General features: G+C 44.3%; 1 protein-coding gene across 6 annotated transcripts in view; it reads right to left on the bottom strand.

Annotated features, from left to right (window-relative positions):
• Positions 1-204: 204 nt before the first annotated feature.
• mtus1b (microtubule associated tumor suppressor 1b) overlaps positions 205-19696 on the bottom strand; it is a 255322-nt gene continuing 235830 nt past the window's right edge. For all 6 annotated transcript variants that reach the window (XM_072496874.1, XM_072496872.1, XM_072496873.1 and 3 more), the window contains 2 exons: positions 16764-16861; positions 205-3622 (listed from right to left, as the gene is read on the bottom strand). In XM_072496874.1, coding sequence (XP_072352975.1) covers positions 3406-3622; positions 16764-16861 — 315 coding nt within the window. In that variant the 3' untranslated portion in view covers positions 205-3405. The remainder of the gene's footprint in view (positions 3623-16763; positions 16862-19696) is intronic.

Below are 19696 nucleotides of genomic sequence, written 5' to 3' on the forward strand. Positions count from 1 at the left end.
GAATTCAATTCTACCAGCTTCCATGGTGGGATTTGAACCCAGGTCTCCAGGGAAGAGTGTCCGTTCACAAATGCACCATTCTAGCAAAGACATACTTAGTCTGGGTCTCTGAATTATTAATCCAGCAAATCACCAAATGCCACCCTCTCCCCACACAGCTTTAACACCCAGCTTACATTTCAGGAAATCAAAGAGCATAACATGTTTGATAGAGAAAACAAGTACTTTATTCAACAAGGAAGCAACATGGGATGAGTACATTTACAATGCATTAAGCTTAAAAATGTTCACTAACAGACAAAGCACACGTAAAATTAAATCAAACGTTTTGCGAGCTTTGTTGCACAATGTTTCGATTATCTTGACTGACCTTTTTGCTATAGACCTCTAAAAGCTACATATGAATAACTTCATCTTGTATCTAGTTGCACTAATCAAAAATGTAATCCTATAATGTAACACGTTCATTTTAATTTCAAGGGTTTTATATAATTTGGGTATGAACTACAAAAGTTAGAATTGAGCTTCTATGGGTGTACTTCTTGTTAAAGTGTTGCAAATACCTAGAACAGCATAACAAGCATTAGTATCTGGGAACTACCCATTCGGAACTCTTTTGCTAACCCTGCCAGTGATGCAATTTTCACCAATTGGAATCCCTATTCAGCAAGGGAATCGAGACTCCTCCAGCATGCATAAAATCAGTTTTAACAAATATGTCTGCACTGAAGTAACTGCTAAATGACTTGCTCAGCTAACTATTTGCATCGGCTTACCAATTGCGAGCAAGTTCAGATGAAACCTCATACTTGGTTTATAGCTCAGTGAGAAAGTTCAAATAAACACCTCATAAACCTTTAAACTAGTTAGGCCAAGGACTAGCATTTTTAATAGATTTCCGCATAATCTGTCCAAATCGGATTTAGAAAACTGAATAATAAATTGGTAAAGGCAAGATTAGGTATGTTCTTCCAAATCAAAGGATCATAGGAATATTTTCATTCGAAAGTAATTTTAACATTGCAGTTTCACATCCACATCTCTGCTGGCCAGTGTCATAAAATTGCATAGAAATTAAGCATGTCAAACCCACCAATAAACCCAGTTTCCTCATGCAGTTCTGGACTTTTCCTATTTCAATTGTTTATAGATAAAATTAATTTTCAATACAGAAAAACAAGTGAACTGGGTTAAACGAAAGAAAAACAAAGAAACAGTACAAAGACAAAGGTAATTTAAAGCTGTTCTACGTTAAAAAATTATATCTTGTTTTCACCAAGATTATCCTGAGAAATTGCAGCATTTTACATCAGGAATTCCAAATTTGCTAACTTGCATGAAAATTTGCAATGTTTCTTTGCCGTATTTTATAAGGAACCCAGGGCTATTTTGAAATAAGTGTAACTAGTGTATGTCACAACATAGTTGATAAAACCGTGCCAAGGCAAGTGTCAATTTGCAATCAGAAGTTCCAAAACTATACAAATCTTTCACCATCAATTGTAGCAACACATGACAGGACAATAGCGAGTGTCCGTTCACAAGTGCACCATTCTGGCAAAGACATACTTAAATCTAAAAAATATAATTTTTTGACAATATTTGAACTGGTTTAAGCAGATTTGGTTTGGAACTCATCAGCACCTAATATATTCAATCTTGAAGATCGCATCTACAGACTAGATGATAATAAAAAATATTTGCAATATTTTAAAAAAAGGACAAGATTGCACAAGTTTTCTTCTCTTGGGTTCGTAATGGCCAAGGACATAATCCATGCGTAAGCAAGCTTCTCCTCGTGGTCCGCATTCACGTACTATGGAGCTGCCAGGATCAATGTTCTCAGTAAATTGCATGTTTCTGAAGTTGTTGATACATGTAGATCTTAAAAGTTCAGATTTAAGGTTAACCCACCAATGAAGCAATAGCAACCAGCCCCTAATGAACCGCTAGGCCAACACATTTCAAACAAATCAACAAGTGCAAATGGTATCACATGGCCTGGGCTTTGAGGGCCAGGTTGCTAAACCTTGGGGAATTAACTGCATGTGGCTCAAGGGTCAGATACCATCAGCAACAGAATGGGAAGAAAGGATCAAAAGAATGAGGTCAAATCACCCAGACTGTTCTCAGCAGCCAGTTCAACAGAAAGAGGTTTCAGAGCCTTTCCTCTCTCTTCCTCAACTGGAGAATAGTATACAAAAAGAGAGTGTGAAACACAAAACTAGACACATCAAGATGGATTTATACTGCAATGTGAGCATCAATAAAGTAATAATATTGAAAGATGATACACAATCGTCTTAAGTTTCACTGCAATGTTTTTCAGGGTAATCTCAGTTCAAGAGGTTTAGATTGCAAAAAAGCGAAGTTCATACAACTTCAATTGAAGCCAGGTACTTGCGACCAAAAACTAAGAAAATTTCCACCCTTTCCTCGACAGTAGGGTGTTTAGAGCTACAACCTTCTTCACAACCAGCATCCATCTATGTATGTGGAGAAACATTCAAAACTAACGGAGAAACTCTCTCAATACTCTTTAAGGTGGAATATTTACTTTCCTGCAGGTCAGAGCCTCTCACTTTGCCAAAAGAAAACCCTAAAGTTTCTCCAAACGGAACAAACAAATGTCAGCTACCTCCATGGCCTTGGGATTTAAATGCTTCACTTCCACTAACTGTTGAATGTAAACGGATACTTTAATATTGCTCAAGTGCTTAGATAAATTGACAGCATATTTGCGTTATCTTAAACTAAAAAAATAAACTCCATGATGCTAGATTTTCCTCAATCAGCTTTCAACAGATCAGATTTGCAGATACAGGTATCTGCATAAATTTAATACAGATCAAGGACCACATTCTGCACAGGCATCCTCTTGGCATATTTCCCAAAACATGGAGAATCTGTGTCATCTACATTTGTCATACTTCCTTATGTCACATATTATGCAACTTCAGACGGCAATACACAAGAATTCCCCATTCTATTTTCTGGGAAAAAAAACTCGAGGAGCACCTTGCTTGCAACGAGTGAAGGTGACCCTCAACAATTCAGCTCAATCTTAAATGCTGAGTTCACCTAACACAAACCCTCTACATAAATGGAGGAAAACTCAAATTCATCAAATATAATCTACATGCCCTGAGTTTTCATTTAATAGGCAAAAAGGTAAAAGCAAGATTCTTGCTGTGTAAATTAAGTGCTGTTGTGCAACATTTCCTATATACAGTCTCATATACAATTAGAAACACTTAGAAAGACAAGAGAATGCTTTTCCATATCCTTAAGTTATAGAATAGGACAGTATTTTTACATCATGGTCAACATCCAATAGCCCTTGTTTGTCACGACAGCCAGTGACATAAAACAAGTCATTTTGAATGGCAATTCATTTGGAATGTGTCACCTTGGTGATGGCGCAGGGTTAGAGCTTGAGGGCACTAAATTATTGGAAGGCTGAAAGGATAAAGAGGAAGTTGGTGACAGCTTCTTAAGACCAAGAACATCTCCATTGTGTAGTTTCCACAGAAGTTCTTCATTTTCCATAGATAAGCGTTTGTTGGCTTTCGATTCTTTCTGCAGCGACTCCTGTAAAACAACCTGTTCGGTAGATAGTTGCCTGCAAAGATAGAAAAATTAGAGTGAGTTTTGATAACAGATGGAATTAATTCATGGCCTCGTTTGACAGTAAACTTTCATATTACACATGTAAATATAGAAAATCATGAAGGGTTTACCCACATTTGCAGCTTGGAATATTTTGAAAACCCCTGCATTAATCATTAGAAAAAGATATGCCAGAGAGCAATGTGCTCAATTGTTTGTCCAGAGATTTCAGTTTATGTATAATAATTTTACATTATTTCAAAAATTGCTTTAAAAAGCTGACATATGGGTGGCACAGTGGTTAGCACTGTCGCCTTGCGGCACCGAGGACTCTGAGTTCAATCCCAGCCCTGGGTCACTGTCCCCGTGGAGTTTGCACATTCTTGCCTTGTTTGCGTGGGTCTCACCTCCACAACCTAAAGATGTGCAGGGTGGGTGAATTGCCCCTTAATTGGAAGAAAGAATTGGGTACCCCAAATTTATTAATTTTTTTTTTTAAAAAAGCTGACATATCTGAATAAAACAGACAGAAATTAAGTGAACAACAGTGAAAACCTCTTGCATGGGGCATAAAACTACTCACATTACTCAAACTTGCAGCCTCGCATAAATTTATAATCTCTTGTACTTTTCCAGCATTAAAACAGGGACTACAGGCCAACAGCAGTACTTCATTGGCTGTGTTTGAGATGTCAGTGGTTGTGAAAAGTGTTATATAAAGGCAAAGTTTTTTGCATTCTTTTACCCAAAGTTCTTATTTATAGAACCTCAAATATAATCAAAAATGCCATTTATTTGCAGAGAATTATGCAGTTGTAGATGTAGTGTATTTTGATTTCGAAAAGGCATTTAATAAGATGGCTTAGCACAAGGTTAATGCCCTCATGGCGTCAGGGTGATATATTGAGATAGATAGGGGATTGATCAACATGAAACATAGCTGGGATAAATGGGTTAATTTCAGGTTAGAAAGCTAAGCAGTGGAGTATCACAGGGATAAACGATGGTGCCTCAACTAATTAATCTAGATTAATGATGTGGATGAAGGGACCAAGTGTTTTCTAACCAAATTTGCTAACAATACATAGGTTAAAAGCAAATAGTGGTGAGGATTATGGGCAGCACGGTAGTACAGTTGCTTTACAGCTCCAGGGTCCCAGGTTTGATTCCCGGCTTGGGTCACTGTCTGCATGTTCTCCCAGTGTCTGCGTGGGTTTCCTCCGGGTGCTCCGGTTTCCTCCCACAGTCCAAAGATGTGCAGGTTAGGTGGATTGGCCATGATAAATTGTCCTTAAGTCCTTTTCTGTCCAAAAAGGTTAGGTGGCATTAATGGGTTATTGGGATAGGGTGGAGGCGTGGGCTTAAGTAGGGTGCTCTTTCCAAGAGCCGGTGCATACTCGATGGGCCAAATAGCCTCCTTCTGCACTGTAAATTCTATTAAAAGAGATTGCAAAGGGATATAGATAGATTAAGTGAATGGGCAAAATTTACAATGTGGCAAATATGAGATTGTCCACTTGGCAGGAAGAATAGAAAAGCAGAAAATTATTTCACAGGAGACACTGCAAAATTCTGTGGGGGGGGGGGGGGGGGGGGGGGGGGGGGGGGGGGGGGGGGGGGGGGGGGGGAAAGAGAAGAGAGAGAGAGAGAGAGAGAGAGAGAGAGAGAGAGAGAGAGAGAGAGAGAGAGATCTGGGTATCCTTGCACATGTATTACAAAACGTTAGCATGATGTACAGCAAGTATTTAATGTGGACCTACATTGAAAGATGGATGGAGTAAAAAAGTAGGAAGAAACAGGTTCTGGGAACACAAGTCAGGCAGTATCTCTGGAGAGAGTAACAGTTAACGACAAATCGAATAGGACTTAAGAACTGAAGGAAGGTAAAAACAGATGGATTTTATGCTCCATTTACAAACCAGGAGCAGGATCAGGTCACCTGCAGCACCACCCGGAAAGACCCCATACTCCACCCACCCCAAAGCCTCCAACTCCCACGTCAGTTAAGAATCTACCTAACTCTGCCTAAAAAGTATTCATGGACTCGCTTCTGCGGAAGCAAGTTCCAAAGACCCCCGACCCTCCCGAGAGAATAGATTTCCATCCCATCTCCATCCCAATTGGCAGCCGCCACCCCAGCTCATTTTCAAACTAGAGTATTTTCAACACTTCGCTCTTATTCAAGATTTCCAGCAGACGCGGTTTTTAATTTTAAAAGTAGTATGAAGTCTTGCTACAAATATACAGGCCACTGGTGAGATTGCATCTGAAGTATTGTGTACAGTTTTGACCTCAAACAGGATTATAGGCAGTCCTTTGGGATGGATAATGACTTGCTGTCATTCCAGACAACTGGCAAGGCCAACACGATTGCAGGCTCTGCCACATGCGAGGAGATGAGACATTGAGGTTTCTATGCTCTGACAGTTCCGCTTTGCCTCCATGTGCTCCTGATGAGGTTTTGATGTGTTCAGTGCCTTCCTGAACAAACCTCCCAGGGACTCAAGTTGGCAGGGAGATCTGATCTCTTCAGGGCTGCTTTCCCAGACATCTCTGGAATCTACTACTGTGCTAGAGTTCAGAGTAGAGCAATTGCTTTGAGAGTTTGTCAGGTGTATGGATGACAACTTCCATGCAGCACAGCTGGTTTGGGAGTGATTAGTCCCTTCGGTATACTGCCTTCTCCTGTGCTTTGAGGCACATGTTATATAGGGTGTTAATGTCTCATAAGCATATAGGAGCAGAGATCACTGCCATCCATAGATCCTAACTTTAGTCTCAGGTTTGAGACCTTGGTCCTCAAATACACTTTTCCACAGCCAGCTGAAGGCTGAGCTGGCAGACTGAAAGGATCATGCTTGCTTTTGTTGAGAGGAGGCACCGAAGATATGGAAAATAGCTTATATTTTCCAGAATCTCGCTGTTGATCTGAATTGCTGGGTTGGGAGAAGGTATTGTGCATTTACAGCTGGTTGGAAGAGGGCCTTAAAATTCTGGGTGTTAGTGAAAAATCCATTATCTCACATTTCCAAGAAGTTGACATGGATCTGAAGTTCAGACTTCCAGTGGCGACTACGATGGAGTAGGTCGCACATTTGGTGGCTCTGGCTCTGGCTAGACATTCGGACCTTCCCCCCCCCACTTTTTTTGCGTTTTTAAGTGCTGGACTTGAAGAAACAGTGAATAAGTGTCTGGTGTATATATTGGTTTATGGAACAGAGAGCCCGAAGGGATCGAAAGGGAAGAAACAAAAACACAGGCTCGAGCTGGGTGTTGGCTGCAGCAGCGGACAAGATGGCCGGTGTCCAGACCCCTGGGGCTTCGGCCCAACCATCAACGGAGGAGTTGATGGGAAGGCTTCGCCAGATAGAAACGGGAATGCCTGGACCCGATTAAGGAAACGGTGGAGAGGATGGAGCGGAGGCTAGATGCCCAGGACCGGACGATCCAGAAACTGGAGAAGGCACTAGCTGAACAGGAGGAAAGGCAGACGGCGGTGGAGATGGAGGGGGGGATGCTGAGGGACCGGCAAAAAAGGCTGCTGGAACAGGTAGAGGATTTGGAGAACAGGTCCCGTAGGCAGAACCTAAGGATTGTGGGCCTCCCTGAGGGGGCTGATTCCGGGGAGTTTGTGGCAAACATGTTCCAGAAGCTGCTGGGAGATGGGGCTTTCCCCCGACCATTGGAGGTGGATCGGGCGTACAGAGCGCTGGCGAGGAAGCCGCAGCAGAGAGATCCCCCTCGGGCGATGGTGGTCAGGTTCCACAGGTACCTGGATAAGGAGCGCATTCTCCAGTGGGCCAAGCGCACGCGGAGCTGCAAGTGGGACAACAGCATTCTGTGGGTGTACCAAGATTTAAGTGTGGAGGTGGCCAAGAGGAGAGCAGGTTTAATCAAGTCAAGTCGATCCTGTTCAAGAAGCAGGTGAAGTTCGGACTGTTGTATCCGGCGCGACTTTGGGTTACGCATGAGGACCAACATCATTACTTTGAGTCGCCCGAGGGTGCTATGGAGTTCGCCAGGAGGAAAGGACTGGTGCCAACTTGAGAACATTCTACTCTAAGTTTGAGAAACTGTTTTTCCTGTTCGTTTTAAATGCTGTTTGCACTGATTTATTTGTTTGTTCGTTTTCGTTCTTGGCTTTTCTCTTTGATAATTGTGTTTTGTTTAAGAAGGGGAAAGTAGTTAAAGAATTATTCGATTTTGGTGGGTTTTCTGTGTTGTGAGGGGGATGGTAGTGGGGATTTTTGACCGTGTATTATTTTGAGTAGTATTACTTTGATCTGTATTATGGCGAGAGTTTGGCTTTGTTTTTCTTTATACTGATTTTGGTTGGCGTCTTAAAGTGGGCGGTTGTTGGGGTTGGGTTGATGAGGGCGATGGTTTCGATGGGCGGGGGGAGGGCAGGTAGGCAACAATAGGTGGGAGACATGCTGGCGCCGGAGCTGTGGGCCACCAGGCTAGCTGAGTGAGCTAGTCTGTGGGAGCACAGTGGGGGTGGAGGGGGGGGGTGTATACAATCAGATTAGGGATGGGGGATAGGTTATAAAGTGTTGTTGCTAGGGGTGGGGGAAAGAGAGGGGGGGTTGTTCGGCTGACAAGGGAGGGATTTGATTTTAAAAGTGGAGAAGATATTAGGGATGGGTGCTGCCAGGAGGCGTGGCTACAGGGGTGCAGGGCAGGGGCTGGGGGCAGGCCCAGGAAAGGGGGTGGCTGACCGGCAAGGGGAGGGGGGGCGCGATGCCCCCCAATAGGCTGGTCATGTGGAACGTTAGAGGGCTAAATGGGCCGGTGAAGAGGGCAAAGGTGTTTGCGCATCTTAGGGCTTTAAGGGCGGACATGATAATGTTGCAGGAGAAGCACTTGAAGGTAGCGGACCAGATTAGATTGTGGAAGAGCTGGGTTAGTCAGATATTCCACTCAGGGCTAGATATTAAAACCAGGGGGGTCGTGATTCTGGTGAACAAGCGGGTTCAGTTTGAGGTGGGGAGTATTGTTTCGGATGGGGGAGGTCCCTATGTTATGGTTAGTGGTAAGCTGGAAGGTGGTTCTGGTCAACATATATGCGCCAAACTGGGATGATGTGGATTTCATAAAGAGGGTGCTGGGGAAGATACCCGACCTGGATTCCCACAAGGTCATGGGAGGGGACTTCAATACAGTTATGGATCCAGTCCTGGGCCGGTCATGCTCAAGAAAGGGCAGAGTGTCAGCAATGGGAAAAGAGCTGAGCGAGTTCATGGAGCAGATGGGGGGGGGGGGGTGTCAACCCATGGAGGTTTAGAAGGCCGACAGGGAAGGAGTTCTCCTTTTTCCAGCACGTTCATAAGGTCTACTCACGGATCTATTTTTTTTTTTTTTACACTGAGTAGGGATCTACTGACGGGGTGGTGGATGCACAGTATTCGGCAATCACCATTTCCGACTGTGCCCCGCATTGGGTCGAGCTACAGGTGAGTGAAGAGAGCTTCCAGCGCCCGCAGTGGAGGCTGGATGCGAGACTGCTGGTGGATGAAGGCGTGTGCGAGAGGGTGAGGAAGTGTATACAAAACTACCTGCAGGCCAATGATACGGGGGAAGTGTCAGCAGCGGTGGTGTGGGAGGCACTCAAGGCAGTGGTGAGAGGGGAGCTGATTTCAATCCGGGCTCACAGGGACAAGACAGACAGGGCAGAGACGGACCGGGCAGAGATCCTGCAGATTGATAGGAAGTATGCGGGGACCCGAATGCAGAGCTCTTGAGGGAACGGAGGAGGCTGCAGGTGGAGTTTGGGGCAGTGTCCACGGGTAAGGCAGTGGAGCAGCTCAGAAAGGCGAGGGGTGCGGTATATGAACATGGAGAGAAAACCAGCAGGATGCTAGCTCAGCAGCTCAGAAACAGTGGTGGATGGAGGCGATAACTTGGTAGAGGATGCGGCAGGTGTGAACAGAGCTTTCAAGGACTTTTATAGCAAACTCTATAGCTCGGAGCCCCCCGCGGGGCCGGAGGGGATGAGAAACTTCTTAGACGGCCTGACATTCCCAAAAGTGGGCAGGGAGCTTGTAGAAGGGCTGGACGCTCCAATCAGAGCTGATGAGATATTGGAAAGCTTAAAGGCCATGCAGTCAGGTAAAGCCCCGAGGCCGGATGGGTACCCGGTAGAATTTTATAAAAAGCTCTCCGGGATGTGCCGGGAGAGACCAGCTCTCTGCTGGTCAAGGTTTTTAATGAGGCAAGGGACAGAGGGGTGTTGCCCCAGACGATGTTGCAGGCTACCATCTCCTTGATTTTAAAACGGGACAAGAACCCGGAGTCGTGTGGGTCTAATAGGCCGATTTCCCTTCTTAACGTGGATGCCAAACTGCTGGCAAAGCTTTTGGCCACTAGGATTGAGGATTGTGTGCCGAGTGTTATTAGGGAGGACCAAACAGGGCTCGTTAAAGGGAGGCAACTGGTGGCGAATATAAGAAGATTGCTCAATGTGATCATGATGCCCCCAGAGGGATAGGAGGTGGAGGTAGTGGTGGCAATGGACGCAGAACAGGCATTTGACTGGGTAGAGTGGGGCTACTTATGGGAGGTGCTGAGACGGTTTGGATTTGGGGTGGGTTTCACCGACGGGGTCAGGCTGCTATATCAGGTCCTGGAAGCTAGTGTAAGGACAAACAGGACGACTTCCGACTATTTTAGACTGCACCGCGGGACGAGACAGGGGTGCCCCCTCTCCCCACTGCTGTTTGCGCTAGCTATAGAGCCGCTGGCAATTGCTCGGAGGGCTTCAGAGTGTTGGAAGGGGCTGGTTCGGGGTGGGGAGGGGGGGGGGGGGGGGGTTGGGGGGGCGTGGAGCATAGGGTTTCATTGTATGCAGATGATCTGCTTTTGTACGTTTCGGACCCGATGGCAGGGATGGACGGAATCATGGCGACCCTGGGGGAATTCGGCCGGTTTTCGGGGTACAAATTGAATATGACAAAAAGTGAAATGTTTGTAGTTCAGGCGAGGGGCCTGAGGGAGCTGCCATTCCGGTTAGTTGGGGGACAGTTTCAGGTACCTGGGAATACAAGTGGCGCGGGATTGGGGTCGATTGCATAAGCTGAACCTGTCCCAGCTGGTAGATCAAATGCGAGGGGAGTTTCGGAGGTGGGATGCGCTCCCGCTATCGTTAGCTGGGAGAGTACAGACAGTTAAAATGACGGTCCTCCAGAGGTTCTTATTAGTGTTCCAGTGTCTCCCCATTTTCATTCCACGTTCCTTTTTTAAGAGGGTAAGCAAGATCATTTTGGGCTTTGTATGTGCGGGCAAGTCCCCGCAAGTAAAGAGGGTGATGCCCAAGCGGAACCAGGGGGGGAAGGGGGACCTGCACTGCCGAATTTCAGCAACTATTATTGGGCGGCTAACATAGCCATGATAAGGAAGTGGGTGGTGGGTTGACTTGGGAGCAGCTGGAGGCAGCCTCATGTAGGGGTTACCAGTCTGGGGCATTGGTGACGGCGCCTCTGCCGTTCCCGCCGGCGCACATCACCAACAGTCCTGTAGTGGTGGCGGCCCTTCGGATCTGGGGACAGTGGAGGAGGCACGTGGGAGCATCGGTCTGGTCGTCAATATGCGACAACCATTGGTTTGCCCCGGGGAGGTTGGACGGGGGGGGGGGTTTCGGGTATGGCGGAGGGCGGGGATGGAGCGGATGGGAGATTTGTTCTTGGAAGGGAGCTTCCCGAGCTTGAGGGCGATGGAGGCCAAGTTTGGGTTGACGAGGGGGAATGAATTCCGGTATATTCAGGTGCGGGACTTTTTGTGCAGGCGGGTGCCATCTTTTCCACTCCTGCCACTAAGGGGGATCCAAGATAGGGTAGTGTCTAGAGGATGGGTGGGGGAGGGGAGTGTCTCGGATATTTACAAGGTGCTCATGGGGGCGGAGGAGACATAGACATAAATGGGAGGAGGAGTTGGAAGGGGAGATTGGGGAAGGCCTGTGGGCGGACTCAGGGTTAAGGGACTGCAACATGTGCCAGGCTCAGCCTGATTCAATTTAAGGTCGTCCACCGGGCCCACATGACAGTGTCCCGGATGAGCAGTTCTTCGGCGTAGAGGACAGGTGTGTAAAGTGTTTGAGGGGACCGGCAGACCATGTCCACATGTTTTTTGCGTGTCCAAAACTTAGGAGGTACTGGCAGGGGTTTGAGGACGTCATGTCTGGAGTATTGAACATAAGGGTAGCAATGGGTCCAGAGGTGGCGATTTTTGGGGTTTCAGAGGCCCCGGAAGTCCAGGGGGAGAAAGAGGCCGATGTTTTGGCCTTTGCTTCCCTGCTAGCCCGGAGACGGATATTTCTAGGAGGGATTCAAAGCCCCCGAAGTCGGAAGCCTGGCTGTCAGACATGGCGAGATTCCTGGGCTTGGAGAAAATCAAGTTCGCCTTGAGAGGGTCATTGTTAGGGTTCGCCCGGAGGTGGCAACCATTCATTGACTTCTTTGCGGAGAATTAATCGTCAGCGGGGGGGGGTTTAGGGGAATGTAGTATAGGGGGTCAATTAGGCAGATCTGTGTGGGACGGGTTACAGCAATTGCACTATGTACTTTGTTTATTGTACAGTCCTTTTGTTTTCTCGTTCTGTAATTCTACTGTTCTCATCGCCAAAAAATACCTCATTAAAATTGTTAATCAAAAAAAAGGATCTGAAGTTCAGTTTGGGTGAGTGCACAGTATCAGCATAATATTTCCATAGAATTTACAATGGAGTCCATTCGGCCCATCAAGTCTGCACTGGTCCTTGGAACAAGCACTCTACTTAAGCCCACACCTCGACCCTATCCCCATAACCCAGGAACACCACCTAAGCTTTTGGACACTAAGGGGCAATTTAGCATAGCACATTTTGGGACTGTGGGAGGAAATTGGAGCACCCGGAGGAAACTCACGCAGACACGGGGAGAATGAACTCCACACAGTCACCCGAGGCCAGAATTGAATGCAGGTCCCTGGAGCTGTGAGGCAGCAATGCTAACCACTGTGCCCCCATGCTGCCTTCAACAAGTGAGGTTGGAATTGCTTTTGTTTCAGATTGAAGTGCAGTTATTTTTCATATCGATGGATAATTTGCTGGTGGCTAGTTGCAGCACTGTTGTGAGGAAAATGGATAAGTGGGCAGTTGCAATGACACAAGATTGTTTGACCTCTCAACCATGATAGTCAGTGGTGGCTCTGTTGGAGAGGACGACCACTTGCCAGTCATTGTGGAGAAAGTGGAAGATGTGACAAATCTCCAAGGGCAGCCAAATTTGAGCAGACATTCCATAAGCCTTTGTGGTAGACAGTCAAAGGCTTGAAGAAAATAAAGGCATGTACAGCAGTCAGCGCAGCTCCTTGCATATTTCTTTAATTTGCCACAGTTGTTAGTGGTTCCTCTGGATAGGTGAAAAACATACTGCAGCTCTGGAAGGATCTTTCCAGCCATTGGGTGAAGATGATTGAAGAGCATCCTTCCAATGATCTTCCCTGAGCTAGACATCAAGGAGATGTCACTTGAGGGATATACTTGCTTTGGAAGCAAGTTAGAGAAAGGGTACTAGGTTGCTTCCTGGGATAAAGGGGACCTTAAGAAAGGTTGAACCTATCCTCTTTCAAGTTTAGAACATGAAAAGTGGTGTTATTGTGAGGGGACTTGGTGGGGTAGATGCTGACTGGATGCTTCCCCTTGTGGGGTATTTAGAATTGGGGGAAATTTAGAATTGGGGGCACATTAAAAATCAGGGGTCCCCCATTTAAAACAGATTGAGGAAGAATTATAAATATATGAAAAAATATACATATTTCCACTCCTCATTTCCCCCCCCCCAAAAAAAATGTGTTCACCTTTATATTACACTGCACCTACAATCAGACTGCCCTGCAAATCAACAATTTTTCTGAAGTCTTCCATAGTAACCATTCAGCTACCACCATGTTTTTGTGCTGTCAAAATGTTTATTAGGCTCCCTACATCAAAATAAACCAGTTTCTGGTTTGTAAACTAAATTGCCATCTTGGCTGTACATTCTCCCTTAGGCCATTCAACGAAACTTTTAATAATCTTGCCAGATGTCTTGTGGAAATCTATACACTCTATATCTATTATATTCCCTTCATCTTTATAACCATTTACTCAGTTTACTTTTAAGAAATACTTAGCTGGACACAAATTGCTTTCAAGAAATTCTTAATTAGCCCATACATTTTCAAGCACTCAATTTGATTTCTAATTATGGAATTCTAAGCCCTAAATCAACTATAGGAAGCCAGTTTACCCTCCTCAACATTAAACTTGTTACACACTAGCCCTTTTCATAGCTTAGCGAAAGCTTGCATTCATTGCACTCATTTGCTTTGGTCGGCAATCCAGGGTGCTTGTTAGCCACCAATGTCTGCTAATTTTTGCAATTCCAATCCTATAGTTGTCAGCCATTGATACATATTCTGCTCTAGTACCACTTACATTCCCCTCTTACAGCATTTGCAGAAAAAATTAAATGTCTTCACCATACATTCTCATGAGTTGCATCACTATTTTTGTCTTATTTAATATAATTTGATAATCCCCCACCCCCCTACATTCCCTTGCATTGTTTCTACTGCCATTTATCGCTTCGCTACCTTATGTACATGACACTCCTAGCATTTTTTTTAAAAATCATTTCTGGATTGTAGGTATTGTGGCAAGGCAAAATTTATGACCTAACCCAAATTGTTCTCGAAGCGGTGGTGGCGAGATGCCTTCTTGAACCACTGTGGTACACCGACAGTGTTATTAAGAGTTCCAGGATTTTGACCCAACGACAGTAAAGGAACGACAACATATTTCCAAGTCAGGGTTGGAGAGTGACTTGGAGGCAAGCTTCCAGGTGGCGATGTTCCCATGTGTCCGCTGACCTGGCCCTTCGAGAAGTTGGCAGTCATAGGTATGGAAGGCGCTGCCTATGGAGCCTTGGCGAGTTCCTGCAGCGCATTTGGATATTACACACCGCTGCCACTATTCATTGGTGGTGGAGTGAATATTTGTGGAATGGATTTTAATCAAGTTTTGTCCTGGATAGTGTCCAGCTAAAACAGTGTCACTGGAGCTGCACTCAGCTAGCCAAGGAGTGAGTCTTGCATCACACTCCTGACAATCCTTCTAGGTAGTGGAAAGGCTTTGTGAAATAAGGAGGGGAATTATCACTCATAGGACCCTTAGCCTATGTCCTGCTCTTGTAGCCACAGTATTTATATGGCTTGCTCAGTTGAGTTTCTGGTCAATGATAGCCCCCAGGATGTTAATAGTAATGGATTCAACCATGGTAATTCCATTGAATGTCATGGGGAGGTGATTGATTCCCTCCCGTTAGAGAAAGGCCATTTCTTGGCACTTGTGCAGCAGGCATATTACTTGTCACTGAGCAGCCCAAGCCGAATATTGTTCAAGTCTTGTTGCATGTGGACATGGGACTGCTTCAGTATCCGAGGAGTCACAAATGGTGAACATTGCATCAGCAGTCGTATGGTAGCCATGAATCGCTACGCAACTTGGGCAACAAATTTATGAACATCCAGGTATGAAAAACCTACCTGCGTGTGAACACATTAGGGAGGGTGCCGAAACATTTATGAGAATAGTTCCAGAGGGACTCATGGATTGAACAAGTTGGGGCTGTTCACTGTCACCAAGGTTCAGAAGAGATTTGATAAAGGTTTTCTGATAGAATTGGTATGCAGAAACTGCTGGCTTTGGCAAAAAGGTCAAATACTGAAGGACACTTGTTTAATGTGAACAAAGACAACAAAATAAAGACACCAGTTTTTCACAAGGTGGGGTTAGGATCTGGAATACACTGCCTGTGTGGGGAAAGTAAATTCAATTAAGGTTTTCAAAAAGCGAATTCAATATTGATCGAAGAGAAGGGCAGGGGAGTGGTACAGAGAACTGGCACAGACACAATAGACTGAATGGGCTCCTGTTGAGCTCCCAATTCCCTCGTCAAGACAGCAATGTCTTGGCAAAACTCCCGGCTAAAGATGATCCTCTACAGAATCTATATCAATTCCCTTTAACAGGTTTATCCAGTAGATCCAAGATCATTGACACTTCATTTACAAATAATTGCCCCCTTGTTTTCATGTGTTGTGACTTTGTTAAAAAAAAAATCAATGGAATTTGACTAGTGACCCTAAACTGCTCCGGAATCTCTCCTGAATTTAGCAACGTTACAGGGCGGAATTTAGTGCAAGTAGGATTGAGCACAACATGTAGTGTCAGACTACATCTATATTGAAGACTGTAACATAAATCAGTTATTGGCATGCCATCTGAATACTGTAGCCCCATTTCTGGAAATTTTAGTTAAATATAGCATATTCATCTTAAGCCAGGAAAATAAAGGAGGGATGTTGTCACTAAGTTTGTACATTTGCATTTCCCAATTTAAAAAGAAAATGGGCCAGAATCACCTTTCACTTAGTTTCCCTGGTCACAATTAGACAAAACTCCTGCCTATCAGATCACTCATTCTTACCTATTTTCATTGAAGTCTACGCCAACAACAATTTACATTGATTTCTCGCAACATTTTCTAAACAGTGCACACCAAATGGCCCATTGTATATATTATTCATACTCATTAATTCAAATTTTCACATTGGCATATATCTGACAACTATTTATACCAACAAAGCTTTCTACTTCAAGAATACAAGGAGGATCTGTATTAGATGAACATCCATTGAGATTATTTGAAAGAGTGGTGTGCAAATTGGATCAAGATGCAACACATCAATTGAACTTTAACCATTGCAAATATAAGAGTATGAGCTCAGAGTAACCTTTGATTTACCATTTTGTATTCATTACCCAAATGCAGAACAAACCGAAAATAATTAACCAAATCTAAATTTCCTCTTTACACATGCAAGTCTTATGTTTTATTTAAAATTTAAAATTCCTTTGTTCCCTTTAATTGCAGTCATGGGATCCTCTTGTTTCTGCTTAATCCATCCATCTATCAGAATTATTTCAAGTTTACCATCTCATAGTATTCATTGTGCCAAGTTCAAATGACAGTGGGTGCATACATATCCAATGCTGGTGGAACTGCAAGTTCACTGTTAAAAAAAAAATCAATGACTGATCAGCGATTTAGTTAATACCCTGAACAGTGTTCACTTACCTAGACACAGCTTTGTGTTTGTCCATTCGAGCTTTTAAGTCTTCATTTTCTTGCACCACAATTTTAAGCTTTTCATCCAGCACAGTACGTTTCTCCGTCTTTAAAAAAAATATTCTCTGTTCAGGTTAGAGTGAAGTAGTATCGCTTTCCTTCCTAATTTCTTTTGGCCCTCTCATGCTGAGCTCAAGTCATCACTCCTCTGATCACCCCAGGCTGGACAAGTTTAGAATTACTCTGGTCTAAGGCCACAGTACAAGTGGTGAAACAAGTATCAGAGTGCACACTTTTGGATAGAGATTGAGGCCTTAGAACACAGCGCAGATTCACTAGGTGTTCCCTTGTATGAAGAAACACAGATAGGAATAAACACAAGATTGAGTCTAACTTTGTTAAGAGTGAAGAACAAGGGGCAATTTGACATAGGTGTTAAAGGATAGGAATACACAGATAAATAAAAAACTTCTCGTGATTGAGAGATCCAGAACAAAAGTTGTAAACGCAATGCAAGAGATGAGGGCAGAAAGAGGATAAGTTGTTAAAAAAATTGTTAAGGACACAGCTGATTGAGTTGTCAAAATCCCATTTGGGAAACTTGAAACAAGGTATGTTTTGTAATTTGGTATAGGAGGATGAAATTTTCAAAATCCAGAAAATGATGCCCAGTTACATGGATAGACTTAGTTATGATTTTAATAAATGCTTACTGAGAAATAAAACAAGTAAACTGGACGTACACTTGAGAAATGTTCATTTAGAGTTTACCTTCAGAGCTAACTCTCCTGAAACTGTTCCACAACACCTTATTGGATATTTATTGATTTTTAAATCAGTACCTGTTACTACACAATGCAATTATGTCTCTTTGGGGTTGCTTCTGAGATAAACCAGAAGCTTGCTTTTCAAACCATGACTTCTTCAGACACAGTTTGCTGGGAATTAAACAGCTATTCCTGCTGTTGGCAGAGGACTACAACACACTCTGCATAGCTTTTAATGGTCTCCTTCAATATGTTTTTTCCTTCAGCTAACTTCCTTAGAACTGCATTCCCTCAAAATTAATTACCTTCATTACTTGTCTTTGAGAGTTTAAAAGCAAACTCACTTTCTGCACCAGTATCCCTTCTTTTGAACACATCAAATTATTCATGTTGTATCCCCCATTGTTACGAACTTGCTTTCGGTAAACAGGTTTGTAGTTTGCTAAACTCATCAACATATCAAACACACTAGCCCCATTGACAGTCACTCTACCCCCGCCATAATTACCTCGTATTCCCAGAGTTTTAAAAGAAAAGCCAGAACATTGCCAACAGAAAATATTCAAATTTCTAGTATTCCCTCATATTTTAATGATATTAATATTTTCCTGATAAAATAGAGGGTTGTGAAAGTGTGGAATGCAGAATGATTGAAGCAGAGACTATGGGCGAAATTGAACAAAATGGGAACAAAGTCCCATAGTGAGCACGTTTAACCGAGTGTTTCCCAGCGTTCACAGCGCCAAGAAAGACAGCTATAAAACGGCACTCATTAAATAGGGGGCCTCAGCAGGAAAAGCTCGGCTTGCCAGAACTCCAGTGTAGTGAGATATTGGGACGCCAATTTTAAATGGCATTCTGGTCTTGCGAGCCCCGACCCACTAACACAATGTGAGGGTCCCCGAGTCCCCAGCCCCTCCTACATCCCCAAACACTCACGCAGGGCATGCCCCAGCCTGATCACTACGCAATAAAATCTTGATAGGATCTTGCCAGCTTGGCACCTTAGCAGTGCCAACCTGGTACTCTGGCAGTGCCACGCTGGCAGTCAGATGGCCTCCCATCCCCTGGGAGACCCCACGAGTGACATTCAATCTGGTCCCCGTTATGGAGACCAGTACAGAATGGCGCTTGCCCAGGTAACTCGGGAATCTGCACATTAAAGTGTTGACTAGCTGTCTCACTGTAATATGCAGTTCTGCCAAAAAGTGATCCTGCTCACAATGAGCAGGATTTAAACCGCAACATCTGGCGAGATCCAACGCAATCTTGAGGCTTTGCAAACCGGGTAGATCCAGGGAACCGGGTCTCCCGGCTGATATCGGCCATGGCTGCAGTGTGGCGAGCTGCTTTTCAGGCACAGTGTGGCCGTAAAATCGTGCCTAAGAACTGGTTCCACAGATGGCTGAAGGGAAAGGGAATAAGAGGACGAGAGAGGACGTGGGAATTTAGCTAACACATGGATTAAGTCTTGTTAAAAATTTTGAGTGCCCAATTATTTTTACCCAAGGGGCAATTTAGCGTGGCCATTCCACATACCCTGCACATCTTTTTGGGTTGTGGGGGTGGGACCCCCGCAGACAGGGGGCTAATGTGCAAACTCCACACTGACAGTGACCCAAGGCCAGGATTGAATCTGGGTCCTCGGCGCCATGAGACAGCATTGCTAACCATTGCCCCATCGTGCAGCCCCATGTGGATTAAGTTACTCTACTGCTTGTGTTGAGGAATAAAAATCTGATTAGTCCTTGTTGGTCATGAAAACAGATCATTCAAAATGCTGCGTAATTCGAAGCAAAGTAGTTCACGTTGTATAGCAGAAGTCACATCTGCTGCAATAAATACGCAAACTGTAACATGCGAATTCCACGTGCGATGAGCTGGAGATACAGGAAATGATATCAAAGATAACAGTAAAAGTCTTTCAGTTGTGTGAACTTGTTGCAGTTCGTGAGATGTACGAGTGGGAATTTCAGATCACTGTTCGGAGAACAAAATCACACCTTCAGCACTTCGAGGATATCTTATCTAAATTGATTGATTGCTTAGACAACTCATTTGCATTACTGCACCTTCAAGTTTAAAATTTAACAGAAGTTATATAACCATTGCCAATGCAAGGAACTGAGCCTAATCTGAATACTAGACAATTGTGCTGGATTCTGCTTCCCCAGA

Source organism: Scyliorhinus torazame, chromosome 3 (assembly GCF_047496885.1).
Source record: "Scyliorhinus torazame isolate Kashiwa2021f chromosome 3, sScyTor2.1, whole genome shotgun sequence".
Classification (NCBI taxonomy): Eukaryota; Metazoa; Chordata; class Chondrichthyes; order Carcharhiniformes; family Scyliorhinidae; genus Scyliorhinus; species Scyliorhinus torazame.